This window comes from Malaclemys terrapin, chromosome 12 (assembly GCF_027887155.1).
Source record: "Malaclemys terrapin pileata isolate rMalTer1 chromosome 12, rMalTer1.hap1, whole genome shotgun sequence".
Classification (NCBI taxonomy): domain Eukaryota; kingdom Metazoa; phylum Chordata; order Testudines; family Emydidae; genus Malaclemys; species Malaclemys terrapin.
The window spans coordinates 1,885,493-1,906,761 of NC_071516.1; the positions used below are offsets into that span (position 1 = coordinate 1,885,493).

The 21,269-nt window shown below is 45.8% G+C and overlaps 1 protein-coding gene across 1 annotated transcript in view; it reads right to left on the reverse strand.

The window, feature by feature from the left end:
* Positions 1-20,351, reverse strand: part of EFCAB8 (EF-hand calcium binding domain 8) — a 39,551-nt gene extending 19,200 nt beyond the window's left edge. The window contains exons 1-12 of the mRNA XM_054045021.1: positions 20,272-20,351; positions 19,292-19,349; positions 18,159-18,333; positions 17,106-17,224; positions 16,779-16,882; positions 13,381-13,561; positions 12,462-12,567; positions 12,079-12,163; positions 10,608-10,729; positions 7,460-7,533; positions 4,921-5,051; positions 485-552 (exon numbers count right to left, since the gene is read on the reverse strand). Coding sequence (XP_053900996.1) covers positions 485-552; positions 4,921-5,051; positions 7,460-7,533; positions 10,608-10,729; positions 12,079-12,163; positions 12,462-12,567; positions 13,381-13,561; positions 16,779-16,882; positions 17,106-17,224; positions 18,159-18,333; positions 19,292-19,349; positions 20,272-20,351 — 1,303 coding nt within the window. The remainder of the gene's footprint in view (positions 1-484; positions 553-4,920; positions 5,052-7,459; positions 7,534-10,607; positions 10,730-12,078; positions 12,164-12,461; positions 12,568-13,380; positions 13,562-16,778; positions 16,883-17,105; positions 17,225-18,158; positions 18,334-19,291; positions 19,350-20,271) is intronic.
* Positions 20,352-21,269: the final 918 nt, after the last annotated feature.

Genomic DNA, 21,269 nt, shown 5'->3' on the forward strand with positions numbered 1-21,269 from the left:
GAGGCAGAAGAAAATTCTCATAGCCCATGCTCCACTTAACCCCTATTTAGAGGGTTTCAATGGGACTTAAATGGAATACCATACAGGCCGTGTGCTGGCTTTTACATAGGGGTACATTTCACACATACACAGTACAATCAACCTATGGAACTCTTGCCAGGAGATGTAGTGAAGGACACATCTATAACAGGGTTCAGAAAAGAACTAGATAAGTTCCTGGAGGATAGGTCCATCAATGGCTATTAGCCAGGGATGGAACCCCATGATCTGAAAGTCCCTGCTCCACCATTATTATGAGGCCACTGCCCTTAAAGTAACCAGTTTCTGCTGGTCCCCTACATGGCTGCTTAAGACACGTCTCTCTGTATTTGAACTCGGACTCTTTCTGGACACTTGTCTTTTTATCAAAGCTTTCAACACAGCAACTATAGACGAGTGCAGAGATCAGTGGGGTGAAAAATGGGCTTTGATGATGGCGACTTACCAAGCACGTTCATCTCAGGTGAATAATCGAAGCAGAGAATGCCCTTCTTTAAAGCAATCGTTGATGACCTAAAACAGAAAAAATAAAATGAACAGACTTGTGCAAGAACCACAGCTGGCCCTTTTAAAATGTATTGCAGATTTGATGGGCAAGGCTGTGGAAAATACATCTGCTTGTGTGAAGGACACTCTATGCTAATTAAACAGGGGAGCTCCAGAATAGGTGGGACCATCAGAAAAGGAGGAAATACAGACAAGTGTAGAGAAGCAGAAGGAACAGCAAGAGAGCTCTATAAAGTTAGCCAAACTCTGTAACCTGCCCTCCAATGGGCTCTAACGGAAGCCCCCAATCCAAAACATCCCCAAACTTTGGAAAAGTTCCCCTCCAAAGGGTGCAGCTCAGACCCATCTCTAAGAAGAAATGGTTAAGGAAGAGAAGGGACCAGGGCTGGCCTTCAACACAAGCAAAGCAAGGGGCTGCTTGGATCTCCACATCCCATACAAGCTCCACAACTTGCTACCCCGACCGGCAGGAGCCCAGGGGAAAAATACTGCAGGTCCTTTCACCCTCTGCGAGAAGAGGACAGGAAGGGGAGGCAGGCTCACTTCCCAACTGCTAGGACCTCTTGCATTGGGCTTCTGCATATTGTTAGGGTGACCAAGCAGAAAAGAAGTTGCAAGGAGAGAGGAAGAGCAGGGTAAAGACTCAAGGCGGAGAAGTGCTACAATGGGGAGAGAAAAAGAGAGGAGGATCACAGAGAATGTGCCACTTGGGAAGCCACCTGCTGGCAAAGAGGAAATGCAACAGCATTCAGATAAAGAGAAGAAATGGAACAGCTGTAAGAAAGGAGCTGAACACAACCATCCTCTAGTCTAACCCATTCTTATGGGTAGTACAATAGTAAGGAGCAGGACAAGGCCCTGGCTGGGACTATCCAGTGATTTATTATCTGAGAGCCGGGGGTCATAACAGGAGAATAACGCCTGTCACGGCAGTGTGCTGCTCTATTATATTTGAGTCCTTGGAGCTCCGTCTCAGATGATTTTCGGACCCCAGGTGTGACAATTCACCCCACTGACAGCTGTCAATTCCGTGGCCTCTGCCAACCCATTTCAAGGTACACAACCCATTTCTAAAAGTGAAAGCAGCCCTAGTTAAAAATAATGAGTTTGTGGGGGAGGAGGGGAACACAAGGGTGAAAATCATAAAAATGGGATTGGTGCAGAGCAGAAGGCTCGGCTGCATGAGAGCTGTAACCACAGTAGCTAGCTCACAGGTGGAGATCATTAGAAATGAAGAAATCCGTCTTCACTAAAGAAAAACAACTTGCAAACAATTAGATGACTTCTAAATAGATTCTCTCTTTGACTGTGTCCTTTTTATCCCCTCATCATGAACACTCACATGAGCAAACATTTGCACATACAAATGGTCGCAGAGCACATTCTAAGCCTGCCACGTGACCCAAGGTCCATTCCATCACTAACCAAGCTACTCTTTGAAAGGAAGCTGGAGCAGCGCTCCTAAGAGTTAGGCCTCCCTGCCAAGGAACCAAAACAATACCATGAAACGTAGTTAACCAGCAGCACAACTTCAATACGAAGTTATGAATACTCAAGGGGTAATGGGTATTTGGCAAGTAACCCGCGAGCTGGAATTTATTCACCCAAAACTTCCATACAAATAGCATAATAAAAATGCTGCAATGATCCAGGCTAAAGCTGCCAAATAAACTATTCAGTGGGAATTGCTCACACAGCTCTCATCTACATAAAAGAACAAGACCAATCATTCTCTCCTCGCAGGTAAAGGAAAGCCCAATGGCACCACCTGCTGGTAAATCGTTCACACCACAACCAGGGTCATGAAATTCTGAAATAGCTATTTTAGCATTAATCTGGATGTTCTTGTATTAAGCGAGAGAGAGACACACACACACACACTTCAGAAATTACCCAACATACAGATACAGCATGGGACAATGTCGCTGGATTTAAGGATGCACAATCTTCAGAACTGCAGACAAATCTATTAATAAAGCAAGTTTTAGTATTAAATGCAGACAAACCCAATTATGTAGTCCGGCACACACCATCTTTACATTCACAAATCACTGGAATCCATTCCTTTAAACCCATCTGTCACTAGAGGAACATATTTCTACAGTAAGAACCCCATGACCAAACAGAGAGATTGTTAAATTATATGAATTATCAACAGAAGACTTGGCATTACTCTCTCCAGAGGCCCCAAAGATAGCTGAGTTTCAACACCCAGGTGTCAGCAGCATGCGATTGAGATTTTAGACTCGACTCTTGGAGGTGGTTATTTAGCATTCACAGCTTTTGTTATTCCATGATCGTTTGGCCAGATTGCAGATGCAGAGACCTGCAATTTCCAGGCCAACACATTATTCAGCCTTTTCAAGAGCAATAGCCACCGTTGACAAAGGGATTGATTTCTGAGGAGGGATGAAATAAAGATCTGGACAGGGTGCCGTTCTAGAGCCAAGTGTTGCATGTATTGGGAAAGGGGAGAGAAAATGGTGATTACCAGGAAAATTGCGGCTCCAACCCGCTATCTGCACGATTTACAGTGAGCCAGCTGCTGAAATATGTATTTGGCCCATTGCCAGGATGCTAGCTAACGACAGGGCTTTCTGCTGCACCCCATTAGCTTTCAGGAGGCGATGGACAGCTGCCAGCCCTAATGCACTTTGAAAGCAGAGAAAGGGACAGGGACAGAATACAGAGATGAAAAGGGCTGGGAAAGAAGGAACGAAAGAAGCAGAAAGGATTGAGGAAGAAAGAGGAGGAGGAAAGCAGAAGGGGAGAGAAAGAAGCAGGGAAGGGGAGTAAAGGAAAAGGGAGACGAGCTAAGGCTGCAAAGAGAATAATCAGAGGAAGAAGCGAAGGGTAGAGAGAAATGCGGGAGGTGAATGGCAGCTGGGGTACACAGCGGATACAGCTTGTAAACACTAGCAATGTATTCAAGACAACCTCATCTTCCCCTTCCTCAAGCATTTTCACAAACATGGTCTCCACCCTGTACTTGTCCTGCTGGATGGGTATTACTCTAGATCCAATCCCTGAAACATTTTAATTGGAGATAGGCCTGAACTGGAAACACTGGATACAAACTCCCCTCCCCATCTCGGATGTTAACTCTGGGGTGAGCTGAACTTTGGAGCTGGGCAGCAAAATTCCGATCCAACCAATTTACATTCACCTGCCCATTCCCTCCACAACCCGCTGAGCCCGCCCAATTCCCACCCCCTCCTCCTCACAACACAGGGTCCTACTTGTGCTGCTCCCCACGGGCAGCCCAGCTCTGGCAACACTCGGATTCAGCACCACTGCCTACAAACAAGCACGGCACGCTTGGACCCAGCCGACCAGGAGCAGCAACAGCAGGATGGGCATCCCACACCCAGAAAACGGACCAGAAGACTGTTCCCAAGCTTCGCTACACTGAAGCCCCACTTCACCTTGCCTTGCCTCTTGAAGACGGGAAGGAGGAAAAAACAGGAAGTCAGACACCACTGTAGCCAGGGCCGGCTCCAGGCACCAGCTTAGCAAGCAAGTGCTTGGGGCAGCCACTCCGGAGGGGGGCGGCACATCCAGCTATTTGGCGGCAATTTGGCGGAGGGTCCCTCACTCCATCTTGAAGTGAAGGACCTCCTGCCGAATTGCCGCAGATCGCGGCTTTTGGGGGGGGGGGGGGGGGCTGCTTGGGGCGGCAAAAACCCTGGAGCCGGCCCTGACTGCAGCTACATTTTGCTTATTTTCTACTTCAGCAAATCTAATAAGAATTTCTTTTTTAGCTAAAAAAAAAAAGTCTAAGAGACTTGCATTGGTTTGTTCACTTTTCCTGTGGAGAAAACTTCCCATGCAGCACATGAGGTTTACAGGACATTAAAAAGAAGTCCAACCCAACCAAAATTTTCGATCCAAAAACCTACAATTGCTAAGGAATTTGGGACTTCCCAGCTAGACCTTTGCTCTGTGACCGAGCAAACCAAACCCTTCGGCCCATCAGCTCTGGGGACATTTGGTCTAGGCTAGACTTCTCAGGTCGGGCCCATCTCTATAAAAGATAGACGACATAATAGAGCTGGAGCAGTGTCTTCCCATCTTCTCTGAAATTTTCCTCAAGAAACTGTTCCGTGTCCAGCAATTTGCCCACTGCCTAGAGGCCCCAGAAATGACTGTACTGAAAAGTCTGTTGGAAACTTCATCTATTTACAGGCCACTGAAGTGTGTCAATTATGGGCCCCTTTACCCACTTTCTGTAATTTAGGTTTCCTGAGCCCTCCCTGAAATTTGAGTCCCAACAGGATTTTCCTGGAGGAAATGGAATTTGAAGAGAACTGCAACATTGCCTGCTACCATTGTGTGATGGATAATTTACAGAACAGACAAAGAGACCTGTCTTACTGGGGTTTACCCATGATATGTAGTGGAAGTGAAGTAAACACCATGGCTCTCTTATCAGCTGCTGAGCAGGAGGCAACAAGATTGAGCTGAGGAATGAATTTTATCTGGTGGCACCAGTCCCCGTGGAGAGCCTGGAAGAGAGAGGAAAGACTTTGCTTAATGATACTGCAGGTCATAAACAAGAGCACAGGGAGTTCATTCTTCGTCAGTGGGGGCTCAGCAGTGCCACTCCCATTCCGACATGCCGGGGTTCATGTACAGTTTGAAGACGACAGAAAAACGCCAGTGAAAAACAGAGTGAAATGTGAAGCTGAGGAACAATAAACACAGGAAAAGTGGGACAAGGAGCAGAGGCAGCAGAAAGAGGGAGAAGAGAAACATTAGGGTGACACACACAGCAGAACCCTGAAAAGGGAAAGGGCATGGTATTTGATTGGATGAGTGCAGTTTTGAGTTAAGAGGAGATGGGTCATTATGCACATCAAGAAACGTGAAGAGGGTCATGACTTGGACATGGGGATTGAGAGGGTTCAGACCAGGATTCTTATAGACAAGTCTCTTCTGGTATCCAGGGAGCAGTGGGGCTTTGAATGTGCATTAGCCATTGTAGCGAGGGGACATGGTCTCCCCCTCTGATTGATGGGGAGAGACCCACGACCGCCCCTTGGTGGGCAGAACCGGGACACCCGCGGCCGCCCCACCGGAAGCAGAGGGGCGGGATAGGAACCAGAACTAGAAAAGGCCGGCCCTCCAGCTCAGTTGGGACAGAGCTGCCAGAGGAGCAGGACGTCTCCCCCCGCTGCTGGAGCCCGGCTGCCGTACTGCCAGAGACCTGGAGGAGCTGCCAGACACCGGGGACACTGAGGAGCTGTTGGGGCTGCCACTAGCTGTCTACCCCCGCGAGGCGAACGATGACCCCAGAACCCAGGTACCCCCGGACTGGGAGTGTAGGAAGGAGCCCAGAGAAGCTGTATAGTGTTCAGCTGTGTGACTCACTGCAAGCTGGTCAGGGTGTTGTGGACAGATTTCCCCGCTGACCCAGTGGCGGACCACTCCATCGTTGTTAGGGCCCTGGGCTGGGATGCAGTGGAGTGGGTGGTCCTGAGTCCCTCTACCCCCTGCCACTCCACCGTCAGGGGTGGCAGCCTCCCCACCTTTAGGCCAAGAGGCCTGCATTGGTTTGACACCCACCCGAGCTAGGACGCCAGATGGTTTTGCCGACTCTCCCATCAGAGAGCTAATCTTTCCCTAGACTGCTGAGTTGCTCTGCCTGACAGCAGGCCAAAGCCCTTCCACTGATTATGACCCTGTCCTGATTGAAGGTGCCAGGCCTAGAGATGTGCCACTACCACGCCCAACTGCGGGCCAGACCCATTAACTATGTGCTGCCCCACTCTGGCTGAATGTCAGGGCTACCAGACCCAACTGCTACCTGGCCTGAAAGCCAGAGCCTATTAACTGTTGGCTAATTCCCCCCCCCCACCACCACCCCGAACAGAGCCGCTCTAGGAGCATTACAGCGACTGACGGGGAGAGACCCACAACCCCCCTACTGCCATCCAGAATGGTCTGAATTGGCTGCTTGCTGAGCTGCAAGATCGTGAACGGCTGGCTGATGGAACGATACAAACCGACCCACGTGTAAGTCATTTTGGTTTGCAGAACCTGCCTTCAGGATGTGTAGACAGTGCAGCCCCTCGTGGCACTCCGCAGCCCATACTCCACCCTGACGGTGAGTCGACACAGGGAGCGGCAGCAGGGCCCAGAACCCAGGTTCGGACTCCCCAAACTTGCATTACAGCACTAAGAATAGCTGTGAAGAGTTCAGGCTCTGACGCCCACCCCCTTCCTTAGGCTAAAGAGTCTGAGCTCCAGCCCAAGCGGCAACATTTACACAGCCATTTTTAATGCTATAGGGAAAACCTGGCACGCCGGACTCTGTAGACCTGGGCTCTGAGACTCACCACTGTGAGCTGCTGCTCAGTGTAGACACACTCTGAAAGGCCGCAGTTCTTGGTCTACGAGCATCAGCAGTAAAGTTCACTTTTCCTTTTTATGTAAGAAGATGGAAGGAATGAGAGCAAGGGGCATCCCACAGACCTATTATTAGTAATATTTGTATTATGGCAGCACCCAGAAACCCCACTGTGCCAGGTGCTGCACACACACAGGTAGATGAGGCCTCTGCCCCAAAGAGCTTACAGATTAAGAAGGCGAACAACATACAGAGGCTGTGGGAAAGAGACAATTCTGATAGACATTGTACATAATTGCTTTTGAGTTTTTTAGTTTGTAATTTAGTAAATATCAACTTTCCCCAACTTTCTTCAGGATAAGGGGGCAACAGGAATCTAAATAGGAGTGGGGTTTGTGCCAAAATGTATCTTTAGACAGTGAAGTGGGCTGTAGTCCACGAAAGCTTATGCTCTAATAAATTTGTTAGTCTCTAAGGTGCCACAAGTACTCCTGTTCTTCTTTTTGCGGATACAGACTAACACGGCTGTTACTCTGAAACTTGTCTTTAGACAGAGAAACTCACTGGCACTCGGAAATTTCTGTATAGGCTGGCCTTTCCTTTCAGGAGAAGATGCACTGGGATTCTGGCTAAGACACCTGAGGGAGAAAAGCCATATATTAATCCTGACCCAACACTTGCCACATTTCTCAAAAGTTGTTTTAATTGTGCTGAAGTGCACCTAAGGCAATCATAGTAGCCTAAACCCCATGCGTGACCTAGGCTATATAGTGTACAGGATAGCTAGTCACAAGGGACATTCATTAACGCCTGGAAGGATTAGGTGATATTTTCATAGATCCACCTTAAATGTCGAGACACAAGCATGGCACTAAAAGGTTTAAAGTGTTAGCTACAATCTAGGCTTAGGAGAAATATTAGCAAATGCATTCAAACAGGATATGAGATAAAAGATGAGGATTTGGATCCAGGTCGCATTTTATCCAACCCCTCAAAGTTCACAGATGTTCAGAGAAATGGTTCCAATTTGGCCCCATTTGTGTTTCAAACGAAGATGGACAAAAAAGAAAAAAAAAGTTACTTATGTTACTATAACTGGCCCTCTGAGATGCGTCATCTATGTACATTCCGCTCTTGGAGCGCATATGCCCACGCGCTTGAGATCAGTCTTTTGGCCATCAGCATTCACCGGGACCACATGTGCCTAAGTGTCGTCATGCTCCCTTACCAAAGGCGTAAGGGTGGAGCAGGCCCAACTGCCCCTCAGTTCCTTCCCCACTGCAGGATCCAGATGTAAATGGCCTCCGTGGTAGTGGGGAAGGAGGCTGGGTCACGGAAGTATGCCAAGAGACCCCCTGGCTTAACCAGGAAATCTTCAATGATCTAAAAATCAAAAAGAGTCCAACAAAAAGCGGAAACTAAGTCAAATTACAAAGGATGAATATAAAACACATAACACAAGTATGTAGGGACAAAATTAGAAAGGCCAAGGCATAAAACGAGATCAAACTAGCTAGAGACATAAAAGGTAAAAAGAAAACATTCTACAAATACTTTAGAAGCAAGAGGAAGACCAAGGATAGGGTAGGCCTGTTCCTCAATGCGGGGGGGAAATAACAGAAAATGTGGAAATGGCAGAGGTGCTTAATGACTTTTGTTTCAGTTTTCACCGAGAAAGTTGGTGGTGATTGGGTGTCTAACATCGTGAATGAGGTAGGATCAGAAGCAGCTAAAATAGGGAAAGAACAAGTTAAAAATTACTTGGACAAATTAGATGTCTTCAACTCCTATTACTATGAAATGCATCCTAGAATACGCAAGGAGCCGACTGATGAGATAACTGAGCCATTAGCAATTATCTTTGAAAAGTCATGGAAGACAGGAGACATTCCAGAAGACTGGAAAAGGGCAAATACAGTGCCCATCTATAAAAAGAGAAATTAGGACAACTTGGGGAATTACAGACCAGTCAGCTTAACTTCTGTACCCAGGAAAGATAATGGAGTAAATAATTAAGCAATCAATTTGCAAATGTCTAGAAGAGAATAAGGTGATAAGTAACAGTATGGATTTGTCAAAAACAAATACTGTAGTGTCAAACCAACCTGATCGCTTTCTTTGACAGGGTAACAAGCCTCGTGGATGGGGCGAAGCAGTAGATGTGGTATAGCTTGACTTTAGTAAAGCTTCTGATACGGTCTCACATGACCTTCTCATAGACAAACTAGGGAAATGCAACCTCGATGGAGCTACCATAAGGTGGGTGCAAAACTGGTTGGAAACCATTCCCAGAGAGTAATTAGTTGTTCACAGTCATGCTGGAAGGGCATAACGAGTGGGATCAGTTCTAGGTCCGGTTCTGTTCAATATCTTCATCAATTATTTAGATAATGGCATAGAGAGTACACTTATAAAGTTTGCAGACTATACCAAGCTGGGAGGGGTTGCAAGTGCTTTGGAGGATAGGATTAAAATTCAAAATGATCTGGACAAACTGGAGAAATGGTCCGAAGTAAATAGGATGAAATTCAATACAAAATGGGAAATGACTGCCTAGGAAGAAGGATTGTGGAAAGGGATCTGGGGGTTATAGTGAACCACAAGCTAAATATGAGTCAACAGTGTAACGCTGTTGCAAAAAAAGAGAACATAGTTCTGGGATGTATTAGCAGGAGTGTTGTAAGCAAGACACGAGAAGTAATTCATCCACTCTACTCTGCGCTGGTTAGGCCTCAACTGGAGTGTGGTGCCCAGAACTGGACACCATATTTCAGGAAGGATGTGGACAAATTGGTGAGAATCCAGAGAAGAGCGACAAAAATGATTAAAGGTCTAGAAAACATGACCTATGAGGGAAGATTGAAAACATTGGGTTTGTTTAGTCTGGAAAAGAGAAGACTGAGGGGGGACATGATAACAGTTTAAATACATAAAAGGTTGTTATGAGGAGGAGGGAGAAAAATTATTTTTCTTAACCTGAGAGAATAGGACAGGAAGCAATGGGCTTAAATTGCAGCAAGGGAGGTTTAGGTTGGATATTCGGGAAAATTTCCTGTCAGGGTAGTTAAGCACTGGAATAAATTACCTAGGGAGGTTGTGGAATCTTCATCACTGGAGATTTTTAAGAGCAGGTTGGACAAACACCTGTCAGGGATGGTCTAGATAATACTTAGTCCTGCCATGGATGCAGGGGACTGGACTAGATGACCTCTCAAGGTCCCTTCCAGTCCTACGATTGTATGATCTTAACAGTAATCATTCACAATTACCTAGAGACTAGAAAAAGTGGTGCATCAGGACAGACACCGAGGAACAGGGATGATTCTGGTTTTGCAAAACCTGCAACAGAGTTCGTTTTTTCAACACCAAAACCAAGGTGCTTTGGATCTAGCCCTGCTTAGGGAATCAGGATGGTTAAGGAGCAAGTAGAGACCTGACGGCCAGGACTCCTGGATTCTACCCCGACCCTGTGAGACTTTGGACGAGTCGTGGAGAGTGCCATTTTCAGAGGGGTGAAGCCCCTGGCAGCTCTCTGAAGTCAATAAAATCTCAAAGTCAGTCTCATAATACCCATTTTACAAACACAGTGGTAACACTTGCTCTTCCTCCAGGAAGGGCAATTCAGATAAATGCTCAGTCCTCGCTCATCTCCCCAGTAATACCAGACAGGAGAACATGTGATGGTCCAAGCATAGCTACAAAGTATCTGTACCTGGCTTAGTTATATAGTGACGGACGTTGAAGATCCCATTTGCTAGAACGTCCAGCGAGGTGAAGATCAGAATGTTTCCTTTCACATCACCAACACAAAATACTCCTTTGTACCCATCTGTCCTGACTCAGGGAGAAAGGAAAGAAAACAGATCAGACCCCATGTACATTGCCATTTCAGGCAAGTATTAAACTAGAATAATAGGGGGGGGGGGGGTCACAAATCGATAACCCAGTTTTCAAACAGGGCCAGCTTAACTGAACATGTGTGTTCCGATTGGCTCACAGACACATGTAGTAAACACCATTCTTACACCTAAGTGCCAAAATTAGCATTCATAGGCAGGATCTGGAGAGCCTATTTGAGAACTCATCTTTGGAAAGTGAACACCTAAATACCAGAGCCGTGCACTGGGCACAAGACAGATGTAGGAAGGAGGGCCTGTCGTCTCTCTAGAAGCAGCTTTTTTAACATTGGCTGAAATTTTTTTTCTAGGTAGTATCTGAAAGCTGAAATGTTGCTCTATTATACACAGCTGCAATTCAGATATAACAGTATTTATTTATTATAAGCATGAATTTGAATTAATAGAACTGATCATTCCAAACTCAGCCCCCTTGACAAAGTTTTAAGGATACATATCCTAAAACAGACTCCAGCAATTATCCAGTGATAACACTACACCCAGGCAACCTAAATATGGGGAAGAGGGAGGAGGATTCAATAGATTTTCCACTTGGCCATGTTTTTTGGTAGACTCCAATGTTAATTGAAGTCCCATGAGCAACTAAAAGAAAAACATTCAAGAATAATTCTCTGTCCATGATATTCACTGTCCCCTTGACATACATAACAGCACAAGCAGTATACCAGAGACAGTGACATTGAGTCCTCTGGGAGTTCTTGGAGGGACATAGAAGTGTCACGCCTACTGGATGAGCTACACAAAACATATGCCCCTTGCAAAACACATTCTTGTTTTTAAGAAGATTCATGAGAAGTTGAAGGTGTGTGTAAAAAACAAAAGAAGAGGGCTGAACATCCCTAAACTCCTGTCACTACACTATTTAGTAAGAAAATAGAAAAGGAGAGAGTCTCACTATGTAAAGTAAGAGAATGTAGGTGACAAATCTGTGGCATCTCACAACTTGCCATTGTCTCTACAATATATACGGTGGCCACTCAGAGCTTCACAGCAGCAGTAGATCTAGAACTCAGATCTCTTCTACTCCAAAGAGCACAGATCCATGGCCTTTAAGTGTTACCCAGGACAGGGGCTGTGATTCAGTGAGCAATTCTCTCTCCAGCCGGTAGAGGGTATCTGTGCACATGAACATCCCCCAGTTCATTACAATATAGTGTAACTCATTTCTCGAGTACCCTGCACAGCAGAGGAGCCGTGGGTCTGTGATGCAAGTATCTACGTATTTTAAAATCGGTAACAGCCTCTTTGGAGAAGCAGGTAACCTACCAGTAATCCAAGGCCGTAACACAGCTGTCAAGCTCAATGAGGGAAAAGAGCCTGTCACATTTGTTGCCACTGATATCAAAGAATTCTGTGCAACAGAAAAAAGAGAAATCCCATGAATCTCAAAATTAGCATCACCATCTTGATGTTTGGTGTTCATGCAAAGATAGACCTTTTGAACCTGTCACATGCATGTGTGTTTATTTAGACATTCTGCCATGCAAACATGCCTGTTGCTGAACAGGTATTCAACTGACCGACACTACTACATCCATACATAGCAGGACCTTATGCTCACTTCAGTCAATGGCAAGGCTTCCATTAACATCAGTGGTGCAGGATAGGGTCCAGATCTTCACAATGGGGAATGATTTGTCTCTATTTACCAATAATCTGATCAGTAGATGCTATCGCCAACAGGTTGATATTAGACAGACACACCATGTCAGTGACCCACATCTGCTGACTGGGCCGTCGTCCAGACTGGTCAAGCTACACAGAAGAGGAAACATACATTGAAAATCAAGTAACCACAAAGTAGTTGCAAATCCCACTCAAAGCTCATGTAATAAAGCACTACCGTGCATCAGGCTTAAGCAGGATGTAAGCAATGCATAGGCCTTGGGCTCGCTGTCTGACCTGAGGAGAATTTCCCCTTAGGTTAGCAGCAACTCTGGTATTTTCCACCCTGAATGAGAGCTCCAGACCAGCACTTATTTTTAAACAGGAGGAGTTTTACTGCTGAAATGATAGAAAGAAGAGATTCTCCAGGGAAATTAGTGAGCAATATCCCTTCCATGAGAAACAGTACATTTTCCCCTTATACACCCTCAATATTCGGTTTGTTGACAGTGCTGACAATCCAGAAGAGAAGGCTTTGACCCCACCCTCAGTGCTAGCCGTGTCCAGCGTAGCACAGCACTGCCTCCCCACTGACTAAAGTGATTTGGTGATTTAGAAATACTTCATACGATGGGCAAAACTCTCCCCTCCGAGCCACGCTGTGGGTCTCATCTGCAGTGGGGCGGGGGGCTCTGTGATGCACCCACGCTTGTGGAATCGCCACTCATGGCAATGGGATGTCACCCATGCAGAATAAGCACTACATACGCAAAGGAGACATCGGCACTGTGAATACAAGCTCCATGAGGGCATGGGTTGAGACTCCCCGGGAGGCCACATCGACCTCGTTTCTAGATGGCTAAATGGGAGGGTGTCATGGTCTGGGAAAGGTTGAGAGCCCTGCATTATGTGGATTAGAGAGAATCTAGCCCTTCATTTCCATCAGGTTCACGAGCCATGTACCTGGACAGTGCGGAGCAGTTTGAACGTGTCACTCCAGTAGAGTAAGATTCCATCCCTGCTGACCGTCAGGAATCGCCCTGACAGATTCCAACCGCTACTTTTCTTGGCCTTTTCATCCCTGTCCCTTGCCCGGCCCTGGCTTGGGAAAAACTGCACCTTGATGATTTCCTGGCCTTGGCTCCTGAGCAAGGGAGAGGAGGGAGATAGGAGAAATAGAGCAGAACGGTCAGGAAGCAGAAGGGTAAGGTAGGCCTGTAAGAGGGCAGGAATGGAGCAGGTGGGCAAACAAGGACTGAAAGCACTTCGCAGAAATTAGAAACTCAGGTCCCCGAGCTCAGGAGCTTTTGATGCAAGTTAAGTCCGTCTCAGCCTCACCAAGGGAGAGAGACACAAGGCGAAGTGGTGGGAGTGGGAAGGAGATTTTCACACTATAAGGTTATAAGGTTGCTGGTGTTCACGCTGTGATGTCTCCAAGCACAAAGATAGATTACAGCACATACAGAGAAGAAAATACCTGTCGGAGGGACTGGCCTGTGTGGAAATAAGTTGAAACCCGGACACATCACGTGGGATGTTTTTTTTTCAAGCTGGCCACAAACTGTTAGTTCAGATGGGCCGAGCCTTTGCGTGCAGCTTGAAAACCCCTGTATTAGACAGGACAGACTAGACGACCATAGGTTTAAGATCAGAAGAGACACTATGACTGAAGTACTTACAAATTGCACCATCTACTCAGGACACTCCCTACACTAACACAGGAACAAATCAACATACCCTTAGAGCCCCGACCGGGGTTATTCTATCTACTACCTAAGATCCACAAACCTGGAAATCCTGGACGCCCCATCATCTCGGGCATTGGCACTCTCACTGAAGGACTGTCTGGATATGTGGACTCCCTACTCAGACCCTACGCCACCAGCACTCCCAGCTATCTCCGTGACACCACAGAATTCCTGAGAAAACTACAATGCATTGGTGACCTCCCAGAAAACACCATCCTAGCCACCATGGATGTAGAGGCTCTCTACACAAACATCCCACATACAGATGGAATACAAGCTGTCAGGAACAGTATCCCTGATGATGACACAGCACAACTTATTGCTGAGCTCTGTGACTTTATCCTCACGCACAATTATTTCAAATTTGGTGACAATATATACCTCCAGACCAGTGGCACCGCTATGGGCACCCGCATGGCCCCACAATATGCCAACATTTTTATGGCTGACCTGGAACAACGCTTCCTCAGCTCTCGTCCACTCATGCCCCTTCTCTACCTACGCTATATTGATGACATCTTCATCATCTGGACCCATGGGAAGGAGGCCCTGGAAGAATTCCACCATGCTTTAAACAGCTTCCACCCCACCATCAACCTCAGCCTGGACCAATCTACACGGGAGGTCCACTTCCTGGACACCACCGTACAAATAAGCGATGGCCACATTACCACCACCCTATACCGAAAACCCACCGACCGCTACGCCTACCTTCATGCCTCCAGCTTCCACCACGGTCACACCACACGATCCATCGTCTACAGCCAAGCACTGAGGTACAATCGCATCTGCTCCAACCCCTCAGACAGAGACCAACACCTACAAGATCTTCACCAAGCATTCTCAAAACTACGATACCCACACAAGGAAATAAAGAAACAAATCAACAGAGCCAGACGTGTACCCAGAAGACTCCTGCTACAAGACAGGCCCAGAAGAGAAACCAACAGAACTCCACTGGCCATCACCTACAGTCCTCAGCTTAAACCTCTCCAACGCATCATCAGTGATCTACAACCCATCCTGGACAATGATCCCTCACTTTCACAGACCTTGGGAGGCAGGCCAGTCCTCGCCCACAGACAACCTGCCAACCTTAAGCATATTCTCACCAGCAACCACGCATCGCACCATAACAACTCTAACTCAGGAACCAACCCATGCAACAAACCTCGATGCCAACTCTGCCCACATATCTACACCAGCAACACCATCACTGGACCTAATCAGATCAGCTACAATATCACCGGCTCATTCACCTGCACGTCCACCAATGTTATATATGCCATCATATGCCAGCAATGCCCCTCTGCTATGTACATTGGCCAAACTGGACAGTCACTACGCAAGAGGATAAATGGACACAAGTCAGATATCAGGAATGGCAATATACAAAAACCTGTAGGAGAACACTTCAACCTCCCTGGCCACACAATAGCAGATGTAAAGGTTGCCATCTTACAGCAAAAAAACTTCAGGACCAGACTCCAAAGAGAAACTGCTGAGCTTCAGTTCATCTGCAAATTTGACACCATCAGATCAGGATTAAACAAAGACTGTGAATGGCTATCCAACTACAGAAACAGTTTCTCCTCCCTTGGTGTTCACACCTCAACTGCTAGCAGAGCACCTCACCCTCCCTGATTGAACTAACCTCGTTATCTCCACACTGATATATACCTGCCTCTGGAGATTTCCATTACTTGCATCTGAAGAAGTGAGGTTCTGACCCACGAAAGCTTATGCTCCCAGTACTTCTGTTAGTCTCAAAGGTGCCACAGGACCCTCTGTTGCTTTTTACAGATTCAGACTAACACGGCTACCCCTCTGATACTTGAAGTACTTACAGTGCACCCATTTCTGAGAGGCCTGGACAACAACAGACCACCTGTCCCTTTATTTAACACCCTAGAAACTGAAGTCAGCCCAGAGTCTCCATGCCTCTGGAGCATGCTTCCCCAGAATTTGCTAGCCTTCAGTTCATGCTGCAAAGCTCATCTATTCCCAGGCTCTATCCAGGTAGGAAGGAAAGGGGATGCATTGGCATTGGCTAGGGGAGAGTTTTGGCTGGACTGGAGAGGATTTGAGTTCAAACAAAATTGAGTCAGAAGCAAGCATGCAAGAGAAGTTAGCCATATTTCACCACACTCTCTCTCAGTTATTCATCATATCACCAACCCCAAGTGGTATCACACTGGCAGGTCTGAGAAAGAAGCAACTCCTCACTTTTAAATGACCCCCAGAGAAGGGAGTGTTGTCGTTTCTCATGTTCAGGTTTGTTGCTATAACATCAATAAGCTAATGCGGCCCTAGTTATACTCACAATATCCTACTGAGACCGATTAAATACTGACGGGAATTCATCTCAAGCAGCTATTTCACCTAGGCTATAATCTTTAATAGAGGTTGTTCCTTAAATGATTAGAGGCTAGTTTATTAAGCCAATTTCATATGGGAAGATGCACATGTTTGCCATTTGCTGTTAAATACCTGATTTTAAAAAAAAGACATTTTTCGCAGCTAGGATGTCACAAGAACACTAAACTGGAAGACAAATACAAGCAGCTTTAATGTGGATCACTCCTCCTCAGACAATAATGGCTAAGAGCTTACATTGGAATGATTTTCATGGGTGTCTGAAATAGCAGAGGAGATTTGCTTTTCAGCATGTCATCCTTTCCTCTGTACTCTCGCAATATATAGTTCAGATATTCTTCCTGTGAGAGAGAACAATTTCATCAGCACCGTATAAAAAGGAGAGCAGAATTAATTATCTCAAGTTCTATGGTGCTGACAGATACAGCAAGAACTATGGCAAAGATAACAGGAATGGCAGGAAACACTGCCTTCCCCCAACATTAAACCAAGGTAAATAAAAATCAGGAAATTTTTGCAACTGCTACACAACCACCATTCTCTTTCATTAGAGCCCAATATTACCCAGCCCACGGAGCCATCACAATCAGTGTCAATTTTCATAAATATGACATCAATATCTTCTTCCGTAATATTGTCCATTATCTTCTTCATTGCCTTGCGGAACTCCTTAAGATCCAGCCCTGGGAGAATAAGCACAGTATATTCAGCCCTAAACTTTTCCAGATAATTATGTCTATTGAAAAAATAGACTGCACAGAGCACATCAAAATGGCAATTAAGCATCAAAAGCAATCTCCCAAAAAACACAATGGGGGCAGATTTCTCGATAATTTGTGCATACAAAAAAAACGCACGCAATTGGGTATCTAACTTGCTCACACTTACACAGCTGCAATAAATTGTAACACATCGAGGTGTACAAATGCTTATAAATTAGCTGTTTACATATGCAATTTCCCAATCTGCATGCACATCTGCAGTAGTTGTGCACACTGGTAGGCACCTAATAAGTGCAGAACTTCTTTGAAAGTCTGGTCCTAGGCAAACAGATTTTTGAACAGGGGCCCCTTAACTAAGATTTTCCTAGAGTGTCTAAACCTGAGTCAGAACTTGGAGCAACACGAGGCTTAACTTATGCTCATAAAGAAATCAAGATTTTCAGCTGGAAGATGCTATGGAAGTATTAGTGTCATTATTACAATATGTGATTTTACCCTGTTTCTAATTAGGTTTGGTTTAGAGTGGTAAATTTGTTCTCTTGGCTTCCTGAATATTAAGCTTGACTTCTGTACCATAGAACTATGGGACACAAACCTACATCTAACAATTGAGAATGAGGAAATCTGTGTCTGCTTCACCAGACAGAAAACCAAAGCTATCACAAAGAATGGGTGATATAGACTCGCTGTGAGAGGTAAGCTGGAGACCTCTTCAGTGGAAAAAAGCAGGTCCAAAGTAACTGATGAAGTTTGAAGGGACTAATTCTGGTGGATGCCGTTGTGTAGACTGCATGCTTCCTAACAGCAACAGAGATAGCTATGAAACCAAAAAAAGTGACCAAAAGAGCACAGTTATCTAGAAACTGAAATGCTTTGGGAAATGCTGCATCATCACCTCCACCCTTGTCTAAGTCCGCTTCCCGGAACGATCGCTCCAATTTTTGCAAATGCTCATAATTGATCTGGTCCTCAACTTGCTGTGCACGGGAGGTATCAGTGGATTCTGGGAACTTCAGTATTTGTTTGGGAGATGAGCAGCTCGAGACAGATTTGCTCAGAAGTCCAGTGAGCTGAAAAAACAGTTAGGATCAAGAACAGCATGTGCAGAGCTTTTATTACACCCAAGAGAGCCCTCTTTACTCAGGTCTTATATAAATGGGGCAAGAGCAGGAAGACAGTAAACATCTTATAAGCAGTAACCTTACTAGAGCATATACAGATAAGCAGAGAACTGGCCCCTGCCCAGAAGACCTTAGAAACTGAAGGTCCAGTTCTGGAAACTCTTGTTCATGGAAGTAGTCCTCACTATTGATAGTAACCCCACAGACTTCAACAGGGGTAAATCCATGACAGTGCAGAAACTCCACACAAGGTCTTATGCACCACAACTCTCACTTAAGCCCCATTTCATTACTACAATATCATTAATTTTAAATCACTTAAGAAATACAGGACCCAATTTATAGCTGCCATCAAGCAATTACTTTACATAGAGGGCTTCGCTGGGTGGGGTACAACTGGCATAGCTAGTTCTCTGCCGTTCTCAGCAGCAGACCCTGGCACAAGGGGCATGGCAAAGGCAATCCCAGAAACAAGCAGGCATGGCTAAGCACTGTCGATTCCCAGTTGCTACACTGGCCCATTTGTCACAGGCAAGCTGGGTGCAAATCAGCCCAGCACTCAGGCTGTTTCAATCTGTGCTGCGAGCTGAATAGGCCCCTCGCTAGTCCAGGAGAGGAAAGGCGCAAAATAAGCATCAAGCCAACATTCCCTGCACCCGCTCAGCAACGGCACAGAGTTGAGCCCCAAAGCCGAGATGAACTGGGCACATCGGGGTTTAAAAACAGGAAACCATTCCCTTCCAGCCCTGATACTGTATGATTTAACCTTCCACAGTTAAGAAAATACAGTGTACAGTTAAGAAAATATCACCACATCAGTCCTGCTCCATTTGCATTTTAGGAACATCTGATAACAGCCCTTTTCCATATAACACTGTGTCCATCAATACCATTACTGCTCATTTACCTTTTGCCCCATTTGATACTGTTTAAGGCTTCCTTCATCTTCAGAATCGTTGTCTACCCTGAAATTTCAAACAGATACAATGTAGCTGTATTTGCTTTGGGGGTGGGAGAGAGATTGTAATCATTAATAAGGCTGCAAGTCTTTCAACCCTTAAAATGGCTATTCAGGTATTAATATTTGTATTAAAGTAATTCCAGTATAAATTAGTGTAACCTGAAGTAAGAGACGACACTCTCTATACTGCTTTAGGTACCACGATGTCAGTAGTTCTTACTGCGGAGCTATGTAATCCTGAACTCACATCCTGGTAGCTATGGAAGGGTTTGACATAAAAGGTGCTAAGCACCTTGAATTGAAGTTATTTAAAACCTGATTTTCAGACATATGCAGAAAGTCCAGCTAAAGTCAATGGGAGCTGCATGTGCAGGTCCTTATTGTTTTACACATTCGATTTAACCCTTACAATGTCCAAGAAGGTAGAGACATTTGTATTCCCATTTTACAGATGGGGAAATTAGGAGAGAATTTCAATGCACTTACACACTAAGGCTTGGTCTACACTACCCCCCCTAATTCGAACTAAGGTACGCAACTTCAGCTACGTGAATAACGTAGCTGAAGTCGAAGTACCTTAGTTCGAACTTACCTTGGTCCACACGTGGCAGGCAGGCTCCCCCGTCGACTCCGCGGTACTCCTCTCGCCGAGCTGGAGTACTGCAGTCGACGGCAAGCACTTCCGGGTTCGACTTATCGCGTCCAGACTAGACGCGATAAGTCGAACCCAGAACTTCGATTTCCAGCCGTCGAACTAGCTGGTAAGTGTAGCCAAGGCCTAACTCACTATATCATCCTAGCAAGGAGGAAGGCTTGATTAATAGAAGGGGTTACTATACTGGAGGGTGACTCAGAGAAGCAGCAATAAATTAACTAAGTATTGTGAAAAGCAAAGTTCCTTGGGTGTCCTGTCTTTCATCACTCACCATGCCACAGAGGGATGAACACTGATCCTATGAGGCTCTGAGCCCATCAAACAGCTGCTCAGTTTCTCAGAAGTAGACATTCTCCCTGTTCCTGCTGTGTATCCACTGGGGACTTCCAGCCCAAGGCCATCAACAGACTCAACTATGATGTCACCTTTGGATTTGTGACTTCATCCACAGAACTTCAGGCAGACTGCTTTCCCCAGTCTCTGTTGGAAGGGGTCCTCTTCCTTAGAAAGACTGGATGGAGGTCTCCATGCCAAGAAGCCACTGAGCAGCCCATCTCTATCCCTCTCCCTCAAAGCAGCTGGATGGGGAGAGGGAATTCCTCTTCCATTGCTCCATAAGGAGCACACACCTGCGCACGTATGCACCAGAGATGACTTGAGGCAGGGGCTCTACAAAGGATCCATAGAACACAAGAGAGGAACATGGCAGAGGCCATTTCCAGGGATTTCCTTTTCCTGCTCTTTTCAAGAGCTGCTAGGAGAGCAGTCTCTGCAACGGATCCAGTGTCAGGACTCCCATTGGTCTTTGTCATTAAACCCGCCCCTCACCTCCCAGTGGCGGGATGATTGAGAGAAAACCAAGCTGAAATGAGGTTTGTCTTTAGATTTGTTGAGATGATCTCATCTCAATTGTTCCTCCATTTTAGGCCAACCTGCTGCTTGTTTATTTGATATAAAATATTGAATCATGAAGTTGAGATTATATTGAGATTTATGTTAATATAATCCCACATTATTTAAAGCTTCCTGGATAACTGTTCTTGTAGCTCCCATTAGAACAGCAGTAGATTCACAGAGATCCTGAAAGATTAAGAGGCAACCAGTTTATGAAGCTACTTTGCAAAAGGACATCACTCTTCCGGGGCCTTGCTGAAATTTCTTGCAGACCTCAGAAAAGCACCCTCAGTTCCTGTTTTCTACATTTCCTGACAGGTCAGACACAGATTTTTAAAAGGCTGCTGTCTGAAAGCTAGCCAAGCTTACTAAATG